This window comes from Amaranthus tricolor, chromosome 13, assembly GCF_026212465.1.
Source record: "Amaranthus tricolor cultivar Red isolate AtriRed21 chromosome 13, ASM2621246v1, whole genome shotgun sequence".
Taxonomy (NCBI): Eukaryota; Viridiplantae; Streptophyta; class Magnoliopsida; order Caryophyllales; family Amaranthaceae; genus Amaranthus; species Amaranthus tricolor.
Genome location: NC_080059.1, coordinates 2,890,701 through 2,912,040, shown reverse-complemented (window position 1 = coordinate 2,912,040; position 21,340 = coordinate 2,890,701). Strand labels below are relative to the sequence as shown.

At 33.9% G+C, this 21,340-nt stretch overlaps 2 protein-coding genes across 4 annotated transcripts; both read left to right on the top strand.

Annotated features, from left to right (window-relative positions):
* Positions 1-930: 930 nt before the first annotated feature.
* Positions 931-11,968, top strand: LOC130797877 (autophagy-related protein 9-like). Of its 2 annotated transcripts, none has more exons than XM_057660660.1 (11): positions 931-1,296; positions 1,664-1,724; positions 4,729-5,372; positions 5,524-5,844; positions 6,846-7,068; positions 9,357-9,536; positions 9,654-9,860; positions 10,335-10,412; positions 10,505-10,575; positions 10,666-10,776; positions 10,870-11,968. In XM_057660660.1, the coding sequence occupies exons 3-11, from the start codon at positions 4,768-4,770 to the stop codon at positions 11,753-11,755; spliced, it is 2,682 nt and encodes an 893-aa protein (XP_057516643.1). In that variant the 5' UTR covers positions 931-1,296; positions 1,664-1,724; positions 4,729-4,767; the 3' UTR covers positions 11,756-11,968. The 2 variants fall into 2 exon arrangements, with proteins under 2 accessions (XP_057516643.1, XP_057516644.1); XM_057660661.1 differs by having other exon boundaries at positions 932-1,296; positions 1,416-1,724.
* A 1,212-nt stretch (positions 11,969-13,180) lies between these two features.
* On the top strand, positions 13,181-17,130 carry LOC130798611 (protein KINESIN LIGHT CHAIN-RELATED 1). 2 transcript variants are annotated; one of them, XM_057661669.1, is made up of 3 exons: positions 13,187-14,991; positions 15,872-16,144; positions 16,673-17,130. In XM_057661669.1, the coding sequence occupies exons 1-2, from the start codon at positions 13,292-13,294 to the stop codon at positions 16,113-16,115; spliced, it is 1,944 nt and encodes a 647-aa protein (XP_057517652.1). In that variant the 5' UTR covers positions 13,187-13,291; the 3' UTR covers positions 16,116-16,144; positions 16,673-17,130. The 2 variants fall into 2 exon arrangements, with proteins under 2 accessions (XP_057517651.1, XP_057517652.1); XM_057661668.1 differs by lacking the exon at positions 16,673-17,130 and having other exon boundaries at positions 13,181-14,991; positions 15,872-16,295.
* The last annotated feature ends 4,210 nt before the right edge of the window (positions 17,131-21,340 follow it).

The window sequence follows — 21,340 nt, the reverse complement described above, 5'->3', positions numbered from 1 at the left end:
AGCTGCTTGTATGGGCCCGTCTAACAGTGAGACGATCTCATACAAGACTTGTTGAACATTATTTTAATCTCCATTTATCAATTTGTAACATTGTCATTTATACTATTTAAATTATACATTAATTATACTATTTACAAAGGCCAATTTCCAGACTTTATTGAGCCATTTTATAGTCCGCTTTATTTTAATTATAATAGGACCCATTTTCAATCTAACCCTTGCAAAATTTGAAAAAAGTAAGATAAATAAACAACTTAATTCCAAAAATAAGGTTCGTGAAAACTTATTTCCCAAAATAAGCGTCCGTACATCCAAGCCTAGCCTCGGGATAAGTCGCTGTTAGTAACAGCGAAAGAGGAAAAAAAAAAAGAAAAAAAAAACCCCAAAGTCGCTGTTAGTAACAGCGAATGAGGAAAAAAAAAAAATTAAAACCCCAAAGTCGCTGTTAGTAACAGCGACTTTAAGGTTAACTGATAACTTCTTAATCTCGTAGGTTGGAATGAGGAAGTAACTGAGAACTGAAAACTTAAAAAACATTAAGTCGCTGTTACTAACAGCGACTTAAAAAAAAAAAAAAATTTTTTTTTTTAAGTCGCTGTTACTAACAGCCACTTTGGGGTTTTTATTTTTCTTTTTTTTTCCTCTTTCGCTGTTACTAACAGCGACTTATCCAAACCAGTGGTTTGGATGTACGGATGCTTATTTTGAGAAATAAGTTTTCACGGATCTTATTTTGGAACATAAGTTGTTAAAATGTCTTAATTTTTTCAAATACTCGCAAAATTTTTCTATAAGTGGGCCCAATAAAAACTCAAAATAAGAGACCAGCCCATTAAACACCACTAGTCATAAAATTGGAAAATCCAATTAGACGGTGAAAGTGAAAATCTGTGTAAAACTCCACTTTCTAGTTTCTTCCCAAAACATTAACAATTTTATTTCTTTTTCTTCTGGGTAAAGATTAAAGAAGTACCAGTATGTAATCAGCATTCATTAAAAAAAGGAAAAAGATAAGAAATTTCTCTTCGATTAAAATATACTTCAATTCCCCATTAAACACTTCTTCCTCAAAATTCTAAACGAGCAGAAAAGAAAAAAAAAGAAGAGAATAACCCCATTATTCTTCATCTTCTTTTCTTCCACGCAATCCAAATTTCTCTCCGTTGCACCGCTTCATCTTCTTTCTTTACGGCCATTTCATTATCAAAAATTCCCCCTTTTTGTTTTTATTGTGGTTTAATTGATCAAATTTTACTACCCATTTGTCATTTGATCCTAACAATTTCTGGGTTTTAGGTAATTTTAATTATTCTGTTTTTTGGATTTCAATTTTAAGTATTGATATTTGGGTTTTGAGAATATGATAGCAACTTGATTTAAGTATTTTCTGATTACCCTTTTGTTGAATTTTATAGGTTGTTTTGTCTGATTGAACAATTTTGTAGTTGTATGGGTAATCATTTGACATTAAAGGTTGAACCTTGGAAGGCAATTATGATTATTGATTATTTCCCTTGTTATTGGGCTGGAAATTAGCTTACTTCTGATATAGTAAACTTCAATTTCTATGTAATTGGGTGTGCTTTATCATGCATATACCAAATTTATGCTGCATTTTGATGAAATGACTCTGTTGGGTTTGTGGTAATTTGTTTTGATGCAGGGATTCAGCTAGTTCTAGTTGGTATTTGCTGAAACAAATTCACTGACAAAAAGCTGTAGCGGTAAGTAGAGTGGAAAATTGCTGCATTTGTATACTTTGTTAATGCCTTTTTCCTGTGTAGAAGAAAGGAAAACTCACTAGACATTGTGAAATGTGAGATTAAATACTTCCTCCGTTTCTTTTTATCTGCAATTCGATTCAATACTTTGAATTCTGAACTATTCACAAATGTTGCTTTGAACTTTTTATAGTGACTTATCTTGAACAAATTGATAAACTATTGAGAGATTTTGTTAGATTGTCTAAATATATAGTTTCAATAAATTAACTTTAAATAATTTTTTACTTATATAATTGGATATTAGCAATCTAAAAAGTGCATTGACATGCTTGTTTTGAGAATAGTTGCAAATAAAAAAACACAAGTTGTACGAAATACGATTGGGAGATTTTAAACACAAAACTCTTACAAGATTTGTGAGGTGTGATTGAGAAAATTAAACTTATAATTTAATTTAATAAGTTTTACTTTTTTCCAAATACCTTCATTTACTGATGATTGTGATAAAGTGTAAGATATTGGTTACAAAGACTAGATTGTGATGATGAATGCTGCATGGAGTCGAGGATGATGAGCATGGTCATGAGAATTAAGAACATGTGTGTTTTCTTTTGTGAACATGTGCAATTTGATTTCTTCATTGTCCAATTTGAGGGTTTGTCTTCCATTTGTGGGGGAGTATTAGATATGTTAAATAGTTTGATGTTACATATTAGGGAACTTAATAGAATAAAAAAATACTATGGAGTCTACGTATGTTTAGAGTGTAATTATGTTAGGCTTTTGCTATTCTATGTATTTCTATAAATACGATTGTGATTAATGGAAACAATGTGACCAATATAGTGATTGATATTGGCTTCAAAGATTCAAAGAGAAATTTTAACACTATGACTTATGACTTATGAGGTGAAATAGTTTGAATTTTTATGGTGAAGTTGATTACTTTAATCATGCTTTTTAAATTACTGTTTTTATAAACCAAATTTTATATGCAACCCTCTTGCGTTCTAGCGTTTCCTTTTGAGAATTGCCCCTTCTTTTTTCCTCCCCATTTTCACACGCTTTATCTACCACCTTCCTTAGATCCCATCACGAACAACACCAAGTTGCACTCCTTCCCAACCACCAATCTTAGCAAGCGACGCTAATATTAATGCAGCTCACATTTCCCCCCTCTCTTTTAAGGACACTACCTCTCAGACCTTCCACCTCACTAATACAAATCATCATTGCCATCAAGCTCAAGCTCTATCGCCTATCCTCCCTTTAATTGAGCCACCCATTGAGGTATCTTTATACAACATATGAAACTGGGTGGATCTACATTTTAACCATTCTGAAACCTAAAAGCACCATCAATTTCCTTGTCACAAGTGGTCTATGTTTGACCATGTACCAAACGCATTTTGTCTATGTTTGGACTATTGAAAATTATAGACCGCATCATCTAACCACAACTATTCGCATTAACGTACAAAGTGCTTTCACAATTATAATGCAATTGCGAGTGCATTTAAGCACTATGGTTTGAACTATGGTCACCGTGCCTTGTGTTTGAGCCATTGATGAACGCCATCCACCTCCAATGCGTTTGACGATGGCTTAATCCTAGATCCATTGCATTTCGTTGTTATTTTGTAAAAAAAAGAGTCACCCAGATAGGCAGCTTAATTGATGGAGTAGGGTGGTGTTGGTTTGGTGCCAGTGGTGATATGGTGTGTGGAAGTGATAATTGGATGGTGAGGGAGAGCAAAAATAAGAAGGGAGGTTGTAGGAAGGAGGAGGAGAAAAAGAAAAGGGGAAGTAGAACAAAACGGGGGCAACAAATAATGATACCCTCTTTAAAAATAACAAGGAATTTATCTTTTCAAATTGCACTTAGACTTTGATTTTTCGTAATTTAATGGTTATTGAGCAATACACATTAGTTTGGCATAGTATTTGGTTTTGACTTATAATACTCCGTATATAGTAACATTGCTTTTTAGATTCATGCATTTTCATAACTTATTGGTATTGAGCATTTACAAGTTGCAAATTATGTTTGTCATCAAGGGTCTGGAAACAACCTCTTTGTATCCCTTGTAAGGACAGAGAGCACTTGTTAGTCGTCACTACAACATTGTTTCGTTTGTCGATAGTTTAAAGTGATGGCTCATAAGACACCCTTCTAATGACTTTGTTACTGGCAAGATCCTGTTTTGGCTGCACAAATATATTCTGATTTCATGTTACAGTGCTCTTATTAGTGTTTTTGACAGTGCAGTGTAAAGCTAGTTGGTGAATCACTATAGATTTGTTTGCTGATTGTAGTTGTTAATGATTGACACTTGGCAACCATGTTACAGGTTGTACTATGAGCTTAACATTGAGAATCTTGATGAAAAACTGAAATGTCACAACTTTACATTTTAGTTGCTGCATTAGACTAGTAGATATCTCAGATTTAGTGTCTTAAGAAGCTATCGATGGTCTTAACTCGAGTATTGTGTCGTCTCAAACGTCTTTGTTTTCCTATTATACACCCTGGTGATCTTGAGTTCACTACCTTATTTCCAGCTCCAACATCTTTTCTTGAGGCAGTGATAGGCCACCTTATAGTTTCTTCTTCCCTTTAGGTTTTGAGGTTGTTATTGTATATTTGTTTCATACTCTTTCCTTTGTCCTCCACTTTCTTTAGCTTCTCTTGCTTCTTCTAATTTCCTTTTGAAACTTCTCTTGTATGTTTCAAAGGTTTTACTATCACAAACTGCATTAGGGAGATTCACTTAAGCTTTTGCAGTTGCTTAACTGTTTGATTTAGTTTCATGCCGAGTCCTATTTTGCAAAGTTTTGAAATGGTTTGATGTTTTCAACTAAAGATGGAATCTTTCTCAATTGATGAAACCCACTGCTCTGATTATGCAGCTTTCTTGGCCGGAAAATCTAGCACGTTACTTTTAGGCTCTAGCTCTTTCAAATTTTAGCATTTTGACCGAGTTATTTCTGCATTTACTTTCAGGTCTTGATCGGTCAAGCATCTGTGTGGAATGGACTTGTTATGTATGCCATCTGCTACTGTTTGCAAATAATGTCCAGTTGGCAAGGGGGTCGAAATGCTCTGAGCATATTTAAGTGGAAAAGACTGGGTGATCCTTCTCTATCTGTAGGCCTACTTAATGAGATTCCACCTGAGATTGAATTATCCGACTATGGAAGGGTACCAAGTCTTGGTAGCGAAAGCCCTTCTGGGCTTCTTAATGGGGAAAGCTTGAAAGTGGAACCTATATCTGATTTGGACCTGTTCTTCGAAAGGCTTTACTGCTACTATTGTGAGAAAGGGCTTTGGTGTATCATTGTAAAATGGATAGTTGAACTCCTTAGTCTTGCTTTTACAATATGCTTTTCCGGATTTTTCTTGCTATATGTTGACTGGGACGGTCTCCGTAAAGTTAAATGTGGAATGGATGCCGTTGAATCTGGAACTAAGCCCTGTGATCTTTCAAAAGAAGCCATTCATGAGCACCCGTTAACCCCGCTAACTCTTTCCAAAGCAATTATTCTTGGGTATTTGGGTATATTTTCAATTTATTGGGTTTTCTGTTTTTTAAGGTTTTTTGCGCAGCTGAAAGAGACTCTCAGGATACGCCACTTCTATTACAACTGGTAAGCATACAAAACACCACTTTTCTTGTTCCTGATTTTTTGATCGTTCTCAACCTTTCTCCCTTTTATGATGGGGTTTAATGCTGATCTAGTGATACCTCATAAATGACTTGGTAGGGAATACACTAATTAAAGATGATGGTCTTTGCAGTCTCTATGTTACAGATAACGAGTTGAAGACCATGCCATGGCCATCCATTCTTGAGAAAGTGGTTCGTGTTCAGAACTCGCAGAAGCTATATATGGTTAAGGATCTGTCAGCTCATGAAATCATGATGCGATTAATGCGGAAAGAAAACTACTTGATTGGTATGATCAACAAAGGGATTCTGGCTTTCCCTATCTCTACGTGGATCCCTGGTGCTGGTCCAACTGTTAAGTCTAGCCCTACTAGGGGTCGTCAACGCCTCATATTGACACAGACACTTGAGTGGACCTTAAATTGGTGCATTCTGCAGAGCATGTTCGACAGGTGATACTTACATCTAGCTTTTGGATTGTTCTTGTTTTTGTTGAACTGGAAGCTTGGCTATTATGCCTGTTATTTCCTCACTTTTCTTTCCCTCCGAGTCATCAACAAGAACACAACATTCCATTACCCCAACACTATCAAGTGGCTCCCACCTAGGATACGGTTTGGGGATTGGGTGTACGCAACTTTACCCTTGTTAGTGATAGAACTAGCATAGATGATGTTTCCAATTAACCCTTGATAGCAAACACCTTGTTTAGTATATATCATTAATTTAAGTGGATGAGGTTCTAGTGGGATTAATTGTCAGGCTTATAGGGTACGCCAAAGACGTACCGACAATATCTTCATATTTTGCATGGTGGTGTTAATGTTTAGTATGACCATCTGCATTGTCTTCTATGTCATAGTTAGGTAGCAAGTGTTGATGTTTGATGGTTGACGTGAGGCCTAGTGAGTGATAGCACAACTGTAATAGCTCTCCTCCACCGGTCATTACTCGGGATTCTGATAACATTGATGTTGTATTTGTTTGCTGGTAGAAAAGCTGCTTGTAGATGTTAGTACTTGTTTAAGGTTTGCGACTTTTACACACATTCTTACTGATTACTAATTAAGGCTGTCCATATAGGCTAATGGTTGAGCTTCATGGACTTCAGGTGTAATGTTTCTGGCCAGGTTATTTTCGGGTTCTGTCATGTGCCTAGCCAGTATGTCAATTTTGTCTGATTTTTACGTTAAGTCATTTTGGGTCAGGTTAATTTCGACCCAATTGGACAGTCCTTGAGTTACCACTTTACTCATGGTAGTTGCTTGCTTGTGTGAGATATATATATGGAATGAGAACATGACTAAGAGACAGGATTTAAAAAAAACTCATCTTTAGATGGGTAGTGTGGAAATATATTTTGGATCGTGAATTCGTCTGTTACTGTTCCTTCACATAAAAAGATTTGTACTGCTTCTAATTTAGTGACTGATAAGCTCTTTTGTGCCTGCAGAAAATTTTGTGTCAGGGGCGACTTTCTTTCAAATCCCGGTACATTGAGGAAAAGACTTGTTGTAGTTGGACTTGGAATGCTTCTGCTTTCTCCATTTTTAGTAATATTCATGCTGGTTTATCTCTTTTTGAGGCATGCTGAACAGTTCTATAAACATCCTACAACAGCAGCATCTCGCCGCTGGTCAAATTTGTCAAAATGGATGTTTAGGGAATTTAATGAGGCAAGTATTTCTTTACTTTTGGTCTGTTAGTTACTCGGTTTACATTTTGTTTTAAGCTCTAGGAACAAGTGCATTTCTCTTGAGCATTGGTAGTGTTGGCAAATGGATTGTTAGTGATGGCAAATAGATTCTTTCCAGTTGACGCAGCCTTGACCATTAGGGGGCTCACAATTAGGCGGGTTTAGGATTAACGCAGCCTTAACCTGTTAGTGATGGCAAATAGATTGTTTCCAATTGACCCTTGGTAGCAAACTTTAGCTCACATACATAAGAAGTGTAGATAATTCAGTGAACTATTAAAATATAGTTTATTTTAATCCGAGACGAAAGAATTATAAATTTTTAATTGAGATGAAGGACTTTACATAGAAGTTATTAAGAAATGGCAATTCAGATAATCTACTTATAACAATCACTAAGTAGTAGTAATAGAATGTCGAGTATGGACTATGGAATATGATAGATTGCTTCTATGGTTAACGAATTACAGAAAATAGTTACAAAACTGCTGCAGATACTTTAATTGATAAAACTGATGATGAATTACACCCACACCATCACTAACGACTCCTTGCTCCATATGCAAAACCAAATTCTAACTCCTTGTTACTGTGTTTCACAAATCTTGAGTAATAACTAGCAAAACTAATCCTGGATCTAGCAACGAGAATTGCTGAAAATTCTGTAATTTTCAATTGAGATGACAAAAGAGAATACTTAAAATTGAGATGGAGGAATAAGGGGAGATGGATGCACAAGAGGATGGTGAAGATAAAAAAGCTCCGAGTGAAAATGGCGAAGAAGGAACAAAAGTAGGAGAGAAAAAATGAGATGAAGAAACTGAAACTTGAGAATTTTTATCGGAAAGGGAGAGGTGTAATAATTTTTCGGATTTGCTAAACAATGAATTTGGGCCTAATTCAGAATTTCAAAGTAAACCCATGTTTCCACATAGGCTGTACAGGGAAATAAAATTAACTAGCTACCACGCGTCTATGCCCTCACAATCTTTTGTAGCCCACCCACCACATCCTAAAAAGAAATTCTAACATCGCCACCACCATTTCAAACTCACCATCATCTCAGACTCAATTGTAATTGTAGGGAAGAGAAAAGGATAAGCGAAAGATACAACAGTAAACTTTTAAATGTCTTGAATTTGATTTTTCATTGGTGGCATTGGATCATTAAATCCAAGATCGCTAGCTACAATGCTCACTTTCGACCACCAAGAGTAATTGTGGAGAGCTTAAAACTTTTGCTGAGTGGTTGAAGAGCCAGAAACTTGTGTGGAATGGTGGTGGTGGAGTAGTGGGGACCCTTAAACATTATGTGGTACCGGTGAGGTAGAAGGTGTGAAAATGGTGGTTGAGAGAAGGTTTCACGATGTTGATAGTGAAAAGAGGTGATGATGTTCATAGTGAAGGTACTTGTTAGGAATGCTCATGTTGATGGTGATCGACTACTTCTGACTAAACTAAAATCGAAGGAGTTTAAGGGGTTTTTGATTTTTTCCCTGGTCTAACCAAACATATCGAGGAAATAAGATGGTTTTGGTTCCTTTCCTTTTCCATCCCTTTGTTGATTCCATTCCAACCCTTTTCTATCCTTGTTGATTCCATTCCTTTTCTTTTTTTAAACAAACTAAACAACCCCTAAATGTTTACATGTATCCTTATCTGTAAGTGCTAAGTTTACAAAATTCAATGAACTAAAACAGTTACAAACACGCAGAACATGCAATACATGGACTGTGGTAGATTACAACTATGGTTAAAATGAACTTGTATTAGTAATTCATGCTTATTGATATGATGTACAGAGAAAGGAATATTGTGGAGAGGAGGGAAAAAAAAACTGTCTTTTGGGGGTTGGTTGGTCAATAATGGGTTACGGTCTTACGGGAATTCATGGATTTTAGCATGTAGAAATATTGATCTAAATGGCCGGTTGTTCACAATTGCCTTAAGTTAATTGTACTCTCACTACTGTAAATACTTCAACAAGAATAGATAATAGTTTTCTATATAGTTACGCAAAACACAGAACAGAGCACTGTTCTCTGTTCCCAGAACATTTGGAACTATCGCCAAAAGAATGGATTCCAATCACTATTGGTTCGTCCCAGTTAGAAAAGCTTCACCCTCTGCATATGAAAATTTTAATTGACCAATAGGCAACAACTCTATTGAGAACGGAATTCATCTCTTTCTTTAATTGTTTGGCCGAGAGTGCAGCCTAACGAATTGTACCACTACATTACTGACGCAACTTGTTCTGCGTTTCAGGTGGAACACTTCTTTAGGCATCGTATAAACAGCAGCGTGATACATGCTTCAGATTACTTGAAGCAATTTCCATCTCCCATGATTTCTATTGTTGCTAAATTCATCTCTTTTATAGCTGGTGGCTTTGCTGCAGTATTGATAATTATTGCATTTTTGGATGAATCTCTACTCGAGGGCCATGTAATATCTCTTTTCTTATTTTCATTTTTTTTGGATTAACGGAATTATTGCTAAATAAAATTCCTAAAAGTGACAAATAATTAACTTAGAGTTGGATGTTTCCCGTAAATATTGCAGATCTTTGGGCGTAACTTATTCTGGTATGCTGCTGTATTTGGAACTATAACGGCCATTAGTCGAGCTGCTGTGGCGGATGAAGTTTTAGTTCTTGACCCGGAGGGCACAATGTCTTTGGTAGTACAGCATACTCACTACATGCCCAAGAGATGGCGTGGTAAAGAAAACACGGAGATGGTTAGGATGGAGTTTGAAACTTTATTTCAGGTGATTTCACATGCTCGGCCTGAGTTCTCTTTTTGTCTGTTACATTGTTATTTGGAACGACATTCTGTTAGGAACGGGGAACGGGAGAAAGGAACACAACCTTGATTGACTCGGGAACGATTGGGTACGAGATACATTATTTATAAAAAATACATTTGAAAACAAAATTAAATTAAATTAATTTTTTTGCTTTAAGAAATTTTTTTAAGTGGATTTTTTTTGGTTTTCTAGGTTTTAAATCGTTTTTTCCTCCCTTCTTTATTCTTTAATCTGTAAATGAAGGCCAAAATACTTTTTAAAAAAGGTCTTCCACACTAGGATGTCACCTTGAGCGATTTGGGTTGCGTTTCGTGGTGATTGGGGACGAACGTTCCTGGATCGGAGAACGTGGCTACATTCCACGTTCCATGTAACTATGGTCTGTTTTTAGTCGGGGTGTTCACATGTTTATTTGGTTATTATAAAATTGTGCAGTATACAGCAATGATGTGGCTGGAGGAGATGGCGTCAATCTTCATGACCCCTTACTTGCTCATATTCGTTATTCCAAAGGTTTTGTTTTGTCTGTTCATTTGAATAAAATTCATTTTCTTCAGATGATTTGAATGATTGTTAGCTTATACGGCTGTATGTCTTTGTTGCAGCATGTAAATGACATTCTGCAGTTCATCACTGAATTTACAGTATACGTCGAGGGAGTTGGTGATGTTTGCAGGTTTTTTATTTAAACATTTTTTGTTTTGTTAAATATATTAGACAACACTATGTCTTTGTTTTTTACCGAGTTTATCTCATTTTACTACAGCTTTAGCATCTTTGACTTCCAAAAACACGGAAATGGCAATTATGCTTCTCCTTACAATTCACATCCCATGCAAAGGAGTTCTCAAGGGAAAATGGAAAAGTCTTTTCTGAGGTTCGATTTTTTCTCGTCCTCCATTGTTTTCTTTATTTCCGTAATTTAGTGTTATTTGTTTGGCTTTCTCAATTGTTCTTTCTTTTTCTTCAGCTTTCAGACAAGCTATCCTTCTTGGCGACCCGACAGTCAAGGGATGCAGTTTCTAACGACTCTCCGAACTTTTCGGAATGAAAAGTTACGGGGCGGGCCTATTCCTGGATATGCGTACTCACCACCCAGAAGGTGGCATCAGAGTCCGCGTTTGAGAGACCAAAGCACGAGAAACAGCTACTTCCGAAGGGATTCATTCTACAACAGTCCTGCACCAGGCTATCATCTGGGCTCTCTTTGGCTTATCGAAACAGAACCTAAAACTCATCCTTATCTTCTTGATTGGTTTTATGTGTCGAGATCCGGGAGGGTTCTTGGCGGTACTACTGATGTCCTGGCAGTTGCTCTGGACATCGATGACAATGAGGAAAGCAAAGAGTTTTGGATGCCATCCTTACAAAACAAACCTAACCATGAAGAAAGTTGGCCCGATTTCTTTGAGAATCGGTCAAGGAGCAATATGGAAGCATCTACATCGTCTCCTGACTTCCTGGAGGGACAAAGTATCCTCCAACATCATGACTCGAGCACCATGCTACCTCCAACAAGGAGTCATTGGTGGGCCCGAGGTGGGCCTAGCCGTGCAGAGCCTGAACAGGCAAGCTTTCTTGAGCCCCCCGAGTTCAGGCACCAAGGGGGCCTCCAACAGGCCAGCTTTCTCGAGCCTCCTGAATTTAACCGTCAAAATGTCGATCATCTCACGGAAAGCTTTTCGGAGAGGAGTGTAGGCGAGCATGAACAGTTTGATTGGATGAACTACAATAAGTTATCTAGTACAGCTTATCCGGACGACTTTGGTGCTAGTGGTAGAGACTTTAAGCTCCATTTTGATGATATATATAATCCATTAGAACCATCGGATTTGAAACTGGACCCTGGAATTTAGCTTTAATATAAATGAATCTTATGTGAATTGATTCTTGTTCCCCTTGCATGGGAAATGTTTGTTCATTTCATGACTTGGGTCTTTTTGGTACTACTTACTAGTACATAGTTTTAGGGTTAATTTCTCCTTTATGTTTGATCAAGGAGAAAATGACATTTAAATTCTTTGTTGTACATAATTCATGCCGTATAAATTGATCTGATTCACAATCAACCTTGCTTCTTTAACTGAAAATGTACAAAAAAATAACTTTCATTTCAAGTTTGTACATATTCCTTTAATCCTGTTCTTTAGGTGTTAGCACTTATAGTACTCCCTTCATCGCAATGCAAATGTCTGATTCCTGGGCTGATTACCGGGCTTGTCATATTCGATAAAGCACAAAATGTTCATGATTTCAAAATATAAAATTAGATAAAATTTTAGTTGATCAAGAAAAACATATAAATGGGTTAAAATACGCATTTTACAGAGAAATGGGGAACATATATAGATGAGATAAAAAATACTTTAAATACATTAATGAGAATTAAGGAAAGAATGCGAGTCATGATTATAATTTAAAATGTAGCAAATTCTATTGGAGGAACCAAAATAAAAAATATAGAAAAATTCATGAAACATAAGGAGTATCGTTGCAAAATAACCTGTTGTGAGTTTGTTTAAAATTATTTATTGATTAAAATTAATTTTTAGTAAGTACTAATAATTATTTTTTGGAAAATTTCACATGGTAGCATTCAGTTTTCATGAAACGTCAGTGGTAGCACTTTTGTAAGATTTTTCCACGTGTTACTATGTTAGCATCCAGTTTATGCACTGTCTAACTGCCGTAGCATTTTCCGTTAAATTATTGTTAATTTCTGTTTAATTCATCATTTTGTAAGATTTTTCCACATGGTAGCATCCAGTTTTTGCTCTCAAATGTTTAATTTAATATTTTAACGTTTAATTCACCGATTAATTTATCAACGCCTTTAAATGTTGTAACAATTAAGTAGATATGTATTAGTGCTTGAAATGCACCTTTTGAACTTATGATATGCACTTTTTGAGCTTATAAAATGCGCTTTTTGATTATTTATTAGTGTTTGTAATGTACCTTTTGAATTTTATAATGCCAATAATTTGAATGAAAATATTGTTACAATATTTAAGGGCGTTGATAAATTAATCGGTGAATTAAACGTTAAAATGGTTAATTAAACATTTGAGTGCAAAACTTGGATAATACCATGAGAAAAAATCTTACATAATGATGAATTAGACAAAAATTAACAAGAATTTAACAGAAAATCTACGGCTGTTAGATAGTATATAAAGTGAATGCTTTATGCGAAAATTTTTTACAAAAGTCCAAACTCAATTGTACATGTGGAATTTCCTATATATTTCTAATGTGAACTAAATAAGGAATAAGTAAATGACCCAGGTTTTGCTTATTCAAGTCCAAACTCTACAATTCTACAATTCACTCAAAAGGGTTTTGGTTAGGGTTTATCACACTCAATTGTTCTAGCGCATCTGATAGCAAAAATGAGAAGGGCATCATTCAAATTTCTCCATGTCTCCAAACTCAAATCGTCAACAACACCCATAATTTCACGTCTATTAACCACCCAAATCTCGTCAACTTCAGCTTCAACCAATCAATCAACAACAAACCCATCTTTTTCTTCATCTACCCATGTAAATTTTCCCCCTAAATTAAAGGGTTTACTGTTTTCATCTCCAAAAACCCATCAATTCCAGAAAAACCCATCTCAAAATTTCAGTACCCGACTTATAAATCCTTCTAAATTGCCGTCTAGACAGAGAAAAATTACAGAAAGAGCCCAAATTGAAGAGGAATTTGAGGAAGCAAAGACAGCAGAAGAAATGCTTGAAGCTTTTAAAGAAATGGAGGCAAATTTTGATGAGAAAGATCTTGGATTAGCTAGCTTGAAAATTGCTCTTCAACTTGAGCAAGAAGGTGCGGACCCTGAAAAGATTCAAACTTATGCTAATAGAGCTTTATCTGCTGTAAGTATTGATGATAAAAATTCATTACCTGTTGCAATGACTTTACAGCTTTTGGGTTCTACTAATTTAAGCTTAAAGAAGTATAATGATGCTTTAATTTATCTTAATAAGGCTAATAAGATGTTAATTAGATTAGAGGAAGAGGGTAATTTTAAACCTCATGATATAAAACCTATTCAATATACTGTTTATATGGAATTGGCTAATACTATGACTGCTATGGATAGAAGAGAGGAGGGTTTAGAGAATTTGAAAAAGTCTGTGGAAATCAAGGAGTTTTTATTGGGGAAAGATAGTAAAGAAGTTGGTAATGCATATAGAGACTTAGCGGAGGCGTATGTAGCGATTTTGAACTTTAAGGAAGGCTTGCCTTATTGTTTGAAAGCATTGGAGGTGCATAAGGAAGAATTAGGGAATAACTCGGTTGAGGTTGCACATGATAGGCGGCTTCTTGGTGTTATTTATACCGGAATGGATCAGCATGAGAAGGCATTAGAGCAAAACCAGTTAGCTCAGAAGGTTTTAAAGAATTGGGGTCGAACCGCTGATTTGCTTCGTGCTGAGATTGATGCCGCTAATATGCATGTAGCTCTTGGGAAGTATGATGCCGCTATAAACACATTGAAAAGTGCTGTTCAGCAGACGGAGAAGGGTAGTGAGAATCGAGCTCTTATTTTTATTACTATGGCTAAAGCATTGGTTTGTCAAAACAAGTATCCTGATGCAAAGAGGTGTTTAGAGATTTCTTGTGGTATACTCGACAAAAAGGAAAAGTCGAAACCATTAGAAGTTTCTGAGGCGTATATGGAGATGTCGATGCAATATGAGACGATGAATGAGTTTGAAATCGCTGTTTCTTTGTTAAAAAGAGCTCTTGCTTTGCTTGAGATGCTACCTCAAGAGCAGCATTCTGCAGGAAGTGTATCTTCTAGGATTGGTTGGTTGCTCTTATTGACAGGTAAGGTTACGCAGGCTATTCCATATTTGGAAAGTGCTGCTGAAACCCTGAAAGAGAGCTTTGGTTCCAAGCATTTTGGAGTTGCTTATATCTATAACAACTTGGGGGCGGCTTACATGGAGTTGGAAAGACCAGAGTCCGCGGCACAGATGTTTGCTGTTGCAAAGGATATAATGGATGTTGCACTTGGTCCTCATCACGCTGATACGATTGATACGTGTCAAAACATGTCAAAAGCATATGCTGCCATGGGAAGGTAGTGTGAATATTCGCAAAATTTTAGCTACTTTAAAAGTCATGCACATTTTTGCTACTTAAAATGTTGTTGATGATGTTTGCTACTTATTTATTCGCAAAATTTTATGCGATGTTATTGATGATGTTTGCTACTTAAAAGTCAATCGAAAATTTTAGCTACTCAAAATATTCGCAAAATCGTTGAATCATGCACATTTCTTATTTATTTATGCGATGTTGTTGATGATGTTTGCTACTTAAAAGTCAATCGAAAACAATCTCTTTGTTATCCCTAATTAGGGTGAGATTGTGCACATTCGATCATCCACACCTTGCCTAGGCGAGAGCCATTTGATAACATTAGGGTAATGGATTGTTGTTGTAGACGACATCTGAGTAATTACTGTTTTTGGATGCATATAGTTCTTAAGAGGCGTGACTAGCTATTTTATGGTTCATGGTCTTATTGCTTTGCTTTTGGGCGTATTTCCGTCTTTATATAGAGTCTTGATGTTAGGTGTTATAGTATGTTATTCACCCTAGCACTGACCGGATGATAGTTGCATCATATGGTAGGAAGTGCCCTCTATTTTTTCTGTCGATATACATCATTTTCACTTCTCACATGACATGAGTAATCCACGTGTCAATTAAGAATGTTTTTATCGGGAGAATAATCTGCGGTGAATTTTTTCTACTGTCATCATGTATTACAAAATCTTAACAATTCTCAACTTAAATGACCTTATGATACAGATAAAACATTTTTAGATGGGTTGTGGTGCAAATTACTTGGAGAATAGTTGATCTGTGCGATTTATGTGACGTCAACCTTTCTGTTATGGTCTGAAAATATTGCTCGTACTTTTTATTCATACATCATATTTGTACAATTGCAGCTACCCCCTTGCAATAGAAATCCAACAAAAGGCAGTTGATGCATGGCATGGTCATGGGGTAATGGCACAAGATGCACTTGCAGAAGCGATAAGAGTTCTTGACATGCTGAAGATGAAAGCACTTGGTGTTTCAGACTCCCTGTCTGAAGCGTCCACAACAAATGCGTTGCCCTTACCTCAAAGTAGCGATCCTACAAGGAGCTTGCAACCGAATCGCTTACCAAATACACCGTGGAGGCAATGAGATGCATTTTTGACAAATTGTATCAACTTGTATGTTTTTTTTCATAAATTTTTCTCCGTCTTAACATCATCCGGTCTATAGCTTGATATTTTGTGCCGCCCATCACTTGCTTGATGTTTAGTTAGTACATAGTATATTTCGTCCCTCTCCCTTGTTAATTTTTTTTAATATTGGTACTTCCGAGTTGAGTTCCCGCACTACTATGAGCTTTACATAATACCAATACAAATCGATATTTTGGATTTATGATTATAATACAGTTTTGGGTTGCGTTTCGATACTGTTGAGGGAAGGAATGAGACACCTGTCCACTTCTAACCGCCCTTCCCCATACAATTTTTTTTCAAGCTAGGTGCTGCTCAGAACAGAAGAGAGTGATTGTGGGTAAAAATTAGAACTCATACTTAAAACTGACTATACTACATGAAGCTTAAATAAATAGTAGTATTATGATCCTGTGACAGACCCGACTGCCCTCTAGTGCCCGCATATGTATTGTGTATTGGGTTTTTGCTATTTCTACTGATCATTTGTGTTCCCGTTCACTTCTTTCCCAGATGCACCACTGGTATGACCTATTACAGGAGGGAGGGAGAGAATATCCGTTTATTACATTAAATTGACGCTGTGATCTTAGAACCAAAATGTTCGGGTATAGCATGTCTTCCCTCGTAATGGCTTGTGTAAGCTTGAAAATCTTGTATCTGAAAACCTTGTAAAATGGAAGGTGGTTGCCTGCTTGATTCAAATGATGGATTACTGAAGAAGGTGACTCTGGTTGGCGCTTCAGTGGCGTTGCTCTTTCAAAGCACCGTAGCTTTCAGATTCCGCCTCATTTTCTGATGCTCATGACTATATCGTATTTCTCTTAGTTTGTGAAAATCTTCAAGTGCCCATGCCCCATCGTAAATTATACTCCGATTATATTAGTTTTCTTTAAGAAAATTGTAGAAGTAGTTCAATAAATTATGCAATATTACATGTCAAATGTCATGGCCTCTTTTTTTTTTTTTTTTTTTTTTTTTTGTCTGATAATTTTAGTGAATTTCAAGGACTCTCCTTAGTTAAAAGCTAGGGTTCGACTGATTATTCCAATTTTTTTTTTGTTTTTATCTAATTGTTTTTGTTTTATTTTAGTTAAAGCAAGTATAATTTTTTAGACATAAGATTTTGGGTTATCTAGTCCTCTTTTTTCCTTAGCTTACCTATAATAAAAAAAAGTTTTTATTGTATTACAAGACTTATAGAAGTATATGAATTCTATACGACACAGTAAGATTGATCCTTCAATATTTTAACATACGCTCTCATCATCTCTTTGAGACTCTGACTAAACATATATGTACATCTCCAGTTGCTACATTGTTATTGGAAAAAGCATTTTTACTACATCAATTATCAATATGTAACTGATTGAGGGGACATAAAAATATAAAAATTTCTAATTAATAATCATTATTTGTAAATCACCACAAAAATATAAAAAAATAATAATAAAATAAATAAAATTAAAAAAGATAAATTAAAATAACAAAACTCTTACCCTATTAAATCCTACCATATAAGAGTGATTTGTTTTTACTAAGACCTTCTCATAAACATGTCAGTCGAGTAAAATAGCAATTTGTATTCTTAGACATGTCATAATTTCACTTAGTGATATATTTATGTTTTTTAAAAAAATATTACAAGAATAATAAAAATTTATTAACAGTTATCATCCTGAAAGCATACATTTTGTTAGGACTAGAACTCTAGAAGTAATAGATTCTTCTTTGAAATACTTGTATAATAAAGTGAACCGAAAAAGTGAATAATAAAAAGGTGTTGCTAAACTTCGCCACCCTTTTCATTTTTTCGCCACCCCCTCCAAATGAAATTACGAATTTGCCCCTGATTTTTTGAAAAATTACAATTTTGCCACTCATTTCAAATTTTTTATTTATAATAATAATAATAATAATAATAATAATAATAATAAAAACAAAAATAATAAAATTAAATAATAATAATTATTATTCAAAAAAAAAAAAAAAGTTGAGTCGCCCAAAATTGGGCGACTGAACCATGGTCCAGTCGCCCAATTTTGGGCGACTCAATTTTTTTTTTTTTTTTTCTTTTTGGATAATAATAATAATAATAATAATAATATTAATACTAATAATAATAATAATTTATAGATTAATAATAATTATTATTAGTATTAATATTATTATTATTATTATTATTATTATTATTATTATTATTTTCCAAAAAGAAAAAAAAAAAAATTGAGTCGCCCAAAATTGAGCGACTGAACCATGGTTCAGTCGCCCAATTTTGGGCGACTCGACCATGGTCCAGTCGCCCAGATCTGGGCGACTCGACCATGGTTCAGTTGCCCAATTTTGGGCGACTCAACTTTTTTTTTTTTTTTGAATAATAATTATTATTATTTAATTTTATTATTGTTGTTTTTATAATAATTATTATTGTTATTATTATTATTATTATTACTGTTATTATTATTATTAATTTTATTATTATTATTATTATTATTATTATTATTATAAATAAGAAATTTGTAAGGAGTGGCATTTTTGTAATTTTTTAAACTACATGGGCAAATACGTAATTTTAGAGGGAGGTGGCGAAAAAATGAAAAGGGGTGGCGAACTCTAAGGATTAAATAAAAAAAAGTCGTTTTTTCAATAACGTTCCATAGAGACTGATAGACAACAATATGAAGTTGATGTGTCATGTGATGTATTGGAGATTTTGTTCCTAACATTAACGTGGAACACAGGCAATACTACTACTCCTAAAGAAGTTTATGTGTCATAATTCACGTGACATTTTCACAAATTTTATTACTTTGTCCGCCCCAACAAATTACTCCTACAATAATTGTATATTACTCTCTATACTACCCTATTCTTTTTTATTTACATCAAAAAGAAATTGAATTATTTTTAAAAAAGTAATCATAAATAAAAAGAGAAATTAAATCAATGTTAAAATATATAAATGTTATTAAAATAAAATGGTAAGTTTATTTTCAAAAATAGAAATGCAATAAAATAAGGACATTTTAAAACCAAAAATAATACTAATGAGAGAGACGAAAGGATAATGTTAAGAAATGATCAGATCATTTGAATTGTGTGATTAAAAATAAAGTAAAAATAAATATATAAATGAAAATTAAAAAAAATAATAGTAGAAATATTTAAAAAAAAAAGAAAATTGTAATAAAATAAAAAGTACTCCCTCCGATCTTTTAATTTAGTCTCATTTCCTTGGGCACGTATATTAAGGATTGTGTGGGGTCCATGTAAAAGGTGGTAGTTGGATATTTTTAAGTAAGGGTATTTAAGGGTTTATGGGGGTAAATTTGTAATTACGTGTGTGAACTAAGGATATTTAAGTAAAAAAGGATTGCCAAAAATAGAAATGGGACTAATTCAAAGGTTTTGCCAAATAAAGAAATGAAACTAAATTAAAAGATCGGAGGGAGTAATAACACAAAAAATTGTGTCAGAGAATTTTATTTAAACACCACTACATTTTGTACTTTCTTTGCTTGTCTTCAACTCTCTAGAATATATAGGAATTAGGGGATAAAGAGTCAATCCTAGAAAAGAGAGTATTCAACTTAGTGATAGCACAAATAAATGGATTTTTGTTTTTCGAAACACTCCACCTATTTTATACCTAAATATGTAATTTGCTCCAATAATAAGTTAATGCTATATTTATTGAATATTATTTTTGATATGTATAATAATTGAATATTTTAATTATACAAATATTATTAATTAATATTATTTTATAAATATCTTTCTTACTTTTCTGCGAATTTTAAGTTAATATAAGTTGATGGATAGAAATTTTGAGTTTAATAAATTTGCGTAGCTCGAACAAATGTGAACCAAACAGTCCAAAAATTAGAGAGCCACGATTAATTTCAAAACAAAAAAAAAAATTAAATTAATATTTGGTGTCAAGATTGAATAACTCGACCTTATTTTATAACAATACTCTCAACCGCTTAATAACATTTTTCTTTAATGAATCTAGACAATATTTTAGTTTTACACAAAGACTCAAAACATTAGGGGTTTGTTAAATGGTTTTTTTTTTTTTTTTTTTTAATTTTTATTTTTATTATTATTATTTTGGCTTAAGCTTATTGGTTGGTTAAAAACCAAAAAAGTGTTTGATAAATAGCTTTGTCTTTTGGCTTGTTGGTCACATTTTTTCTCAAGTAAACAACTAACAATTATAAATATCTAATTTTACGAAAAATCACCGATTGAAATAGCTAGCTTAAGCGAACAAATGCAACCAATACTTTTAGCTGATTAAACAAGTCAAATAAGAAATATAACAAATAACAATCATATACAAAATACCGTACTTGCAAGGGCAAATTTCAGCATTGTTCTCGAACAAGTGTTGTCTTCTTCATTTACTCCCTGGGAATAAATTGTAAATATAGCTTTTAAATTGATCTCTAGTTTGGAAATAGTCATGGATTTTTAATTGGGTACATTTTACGAATGTAATCAAACTAATTATACAAATGTTTATTTCTTATTTCAAATTTCAGTATTGTTTTTATATATTGAACTAAACTTACTTCTATGGCATATATCATACTTCCTCTGTTATGAAATACTTGCTATATTATGATAATTAACGCTATTTATCGTTCAAACTTATTTTATTTATTATGACTAATATGTAAGTGAAATATAGTCAAGTTTGATCATATTTAATTCATCTAATCACATATTTTCATAATATTAATTTTTTTATTATTTTTAGATATGTATAATTTAATATATAAATGATTAAAGTAATATATTAAATTACGTAAAAGTCATATATAACAAATATAATGAAACAGAAGAACTATTTTGAAATGCCAACCATCATATTAATATATTAGGGATGTTTGGCAAAATAACTTATTAAACAATTTTAGCTTATTTTGATGCAAAGCCTAGAGGGTTGGGTAATCAAACCAGTCAATGCTAAATGCTAATATTTGATAAATTAACTGGTTGAAACAACTTTTTGTAATAAATAAGCTGTTTTTGAAAGCTGCTCATAACAGCAGGTTTAAATTCATCTGATCAAATCAACTACCATAAATAACAATCAGCTATCTGTCAAATGGGATAATAGTGGTCATTGATCAATTACCAATCATACAAGCTGAATTAGTGATATCCCGCTTA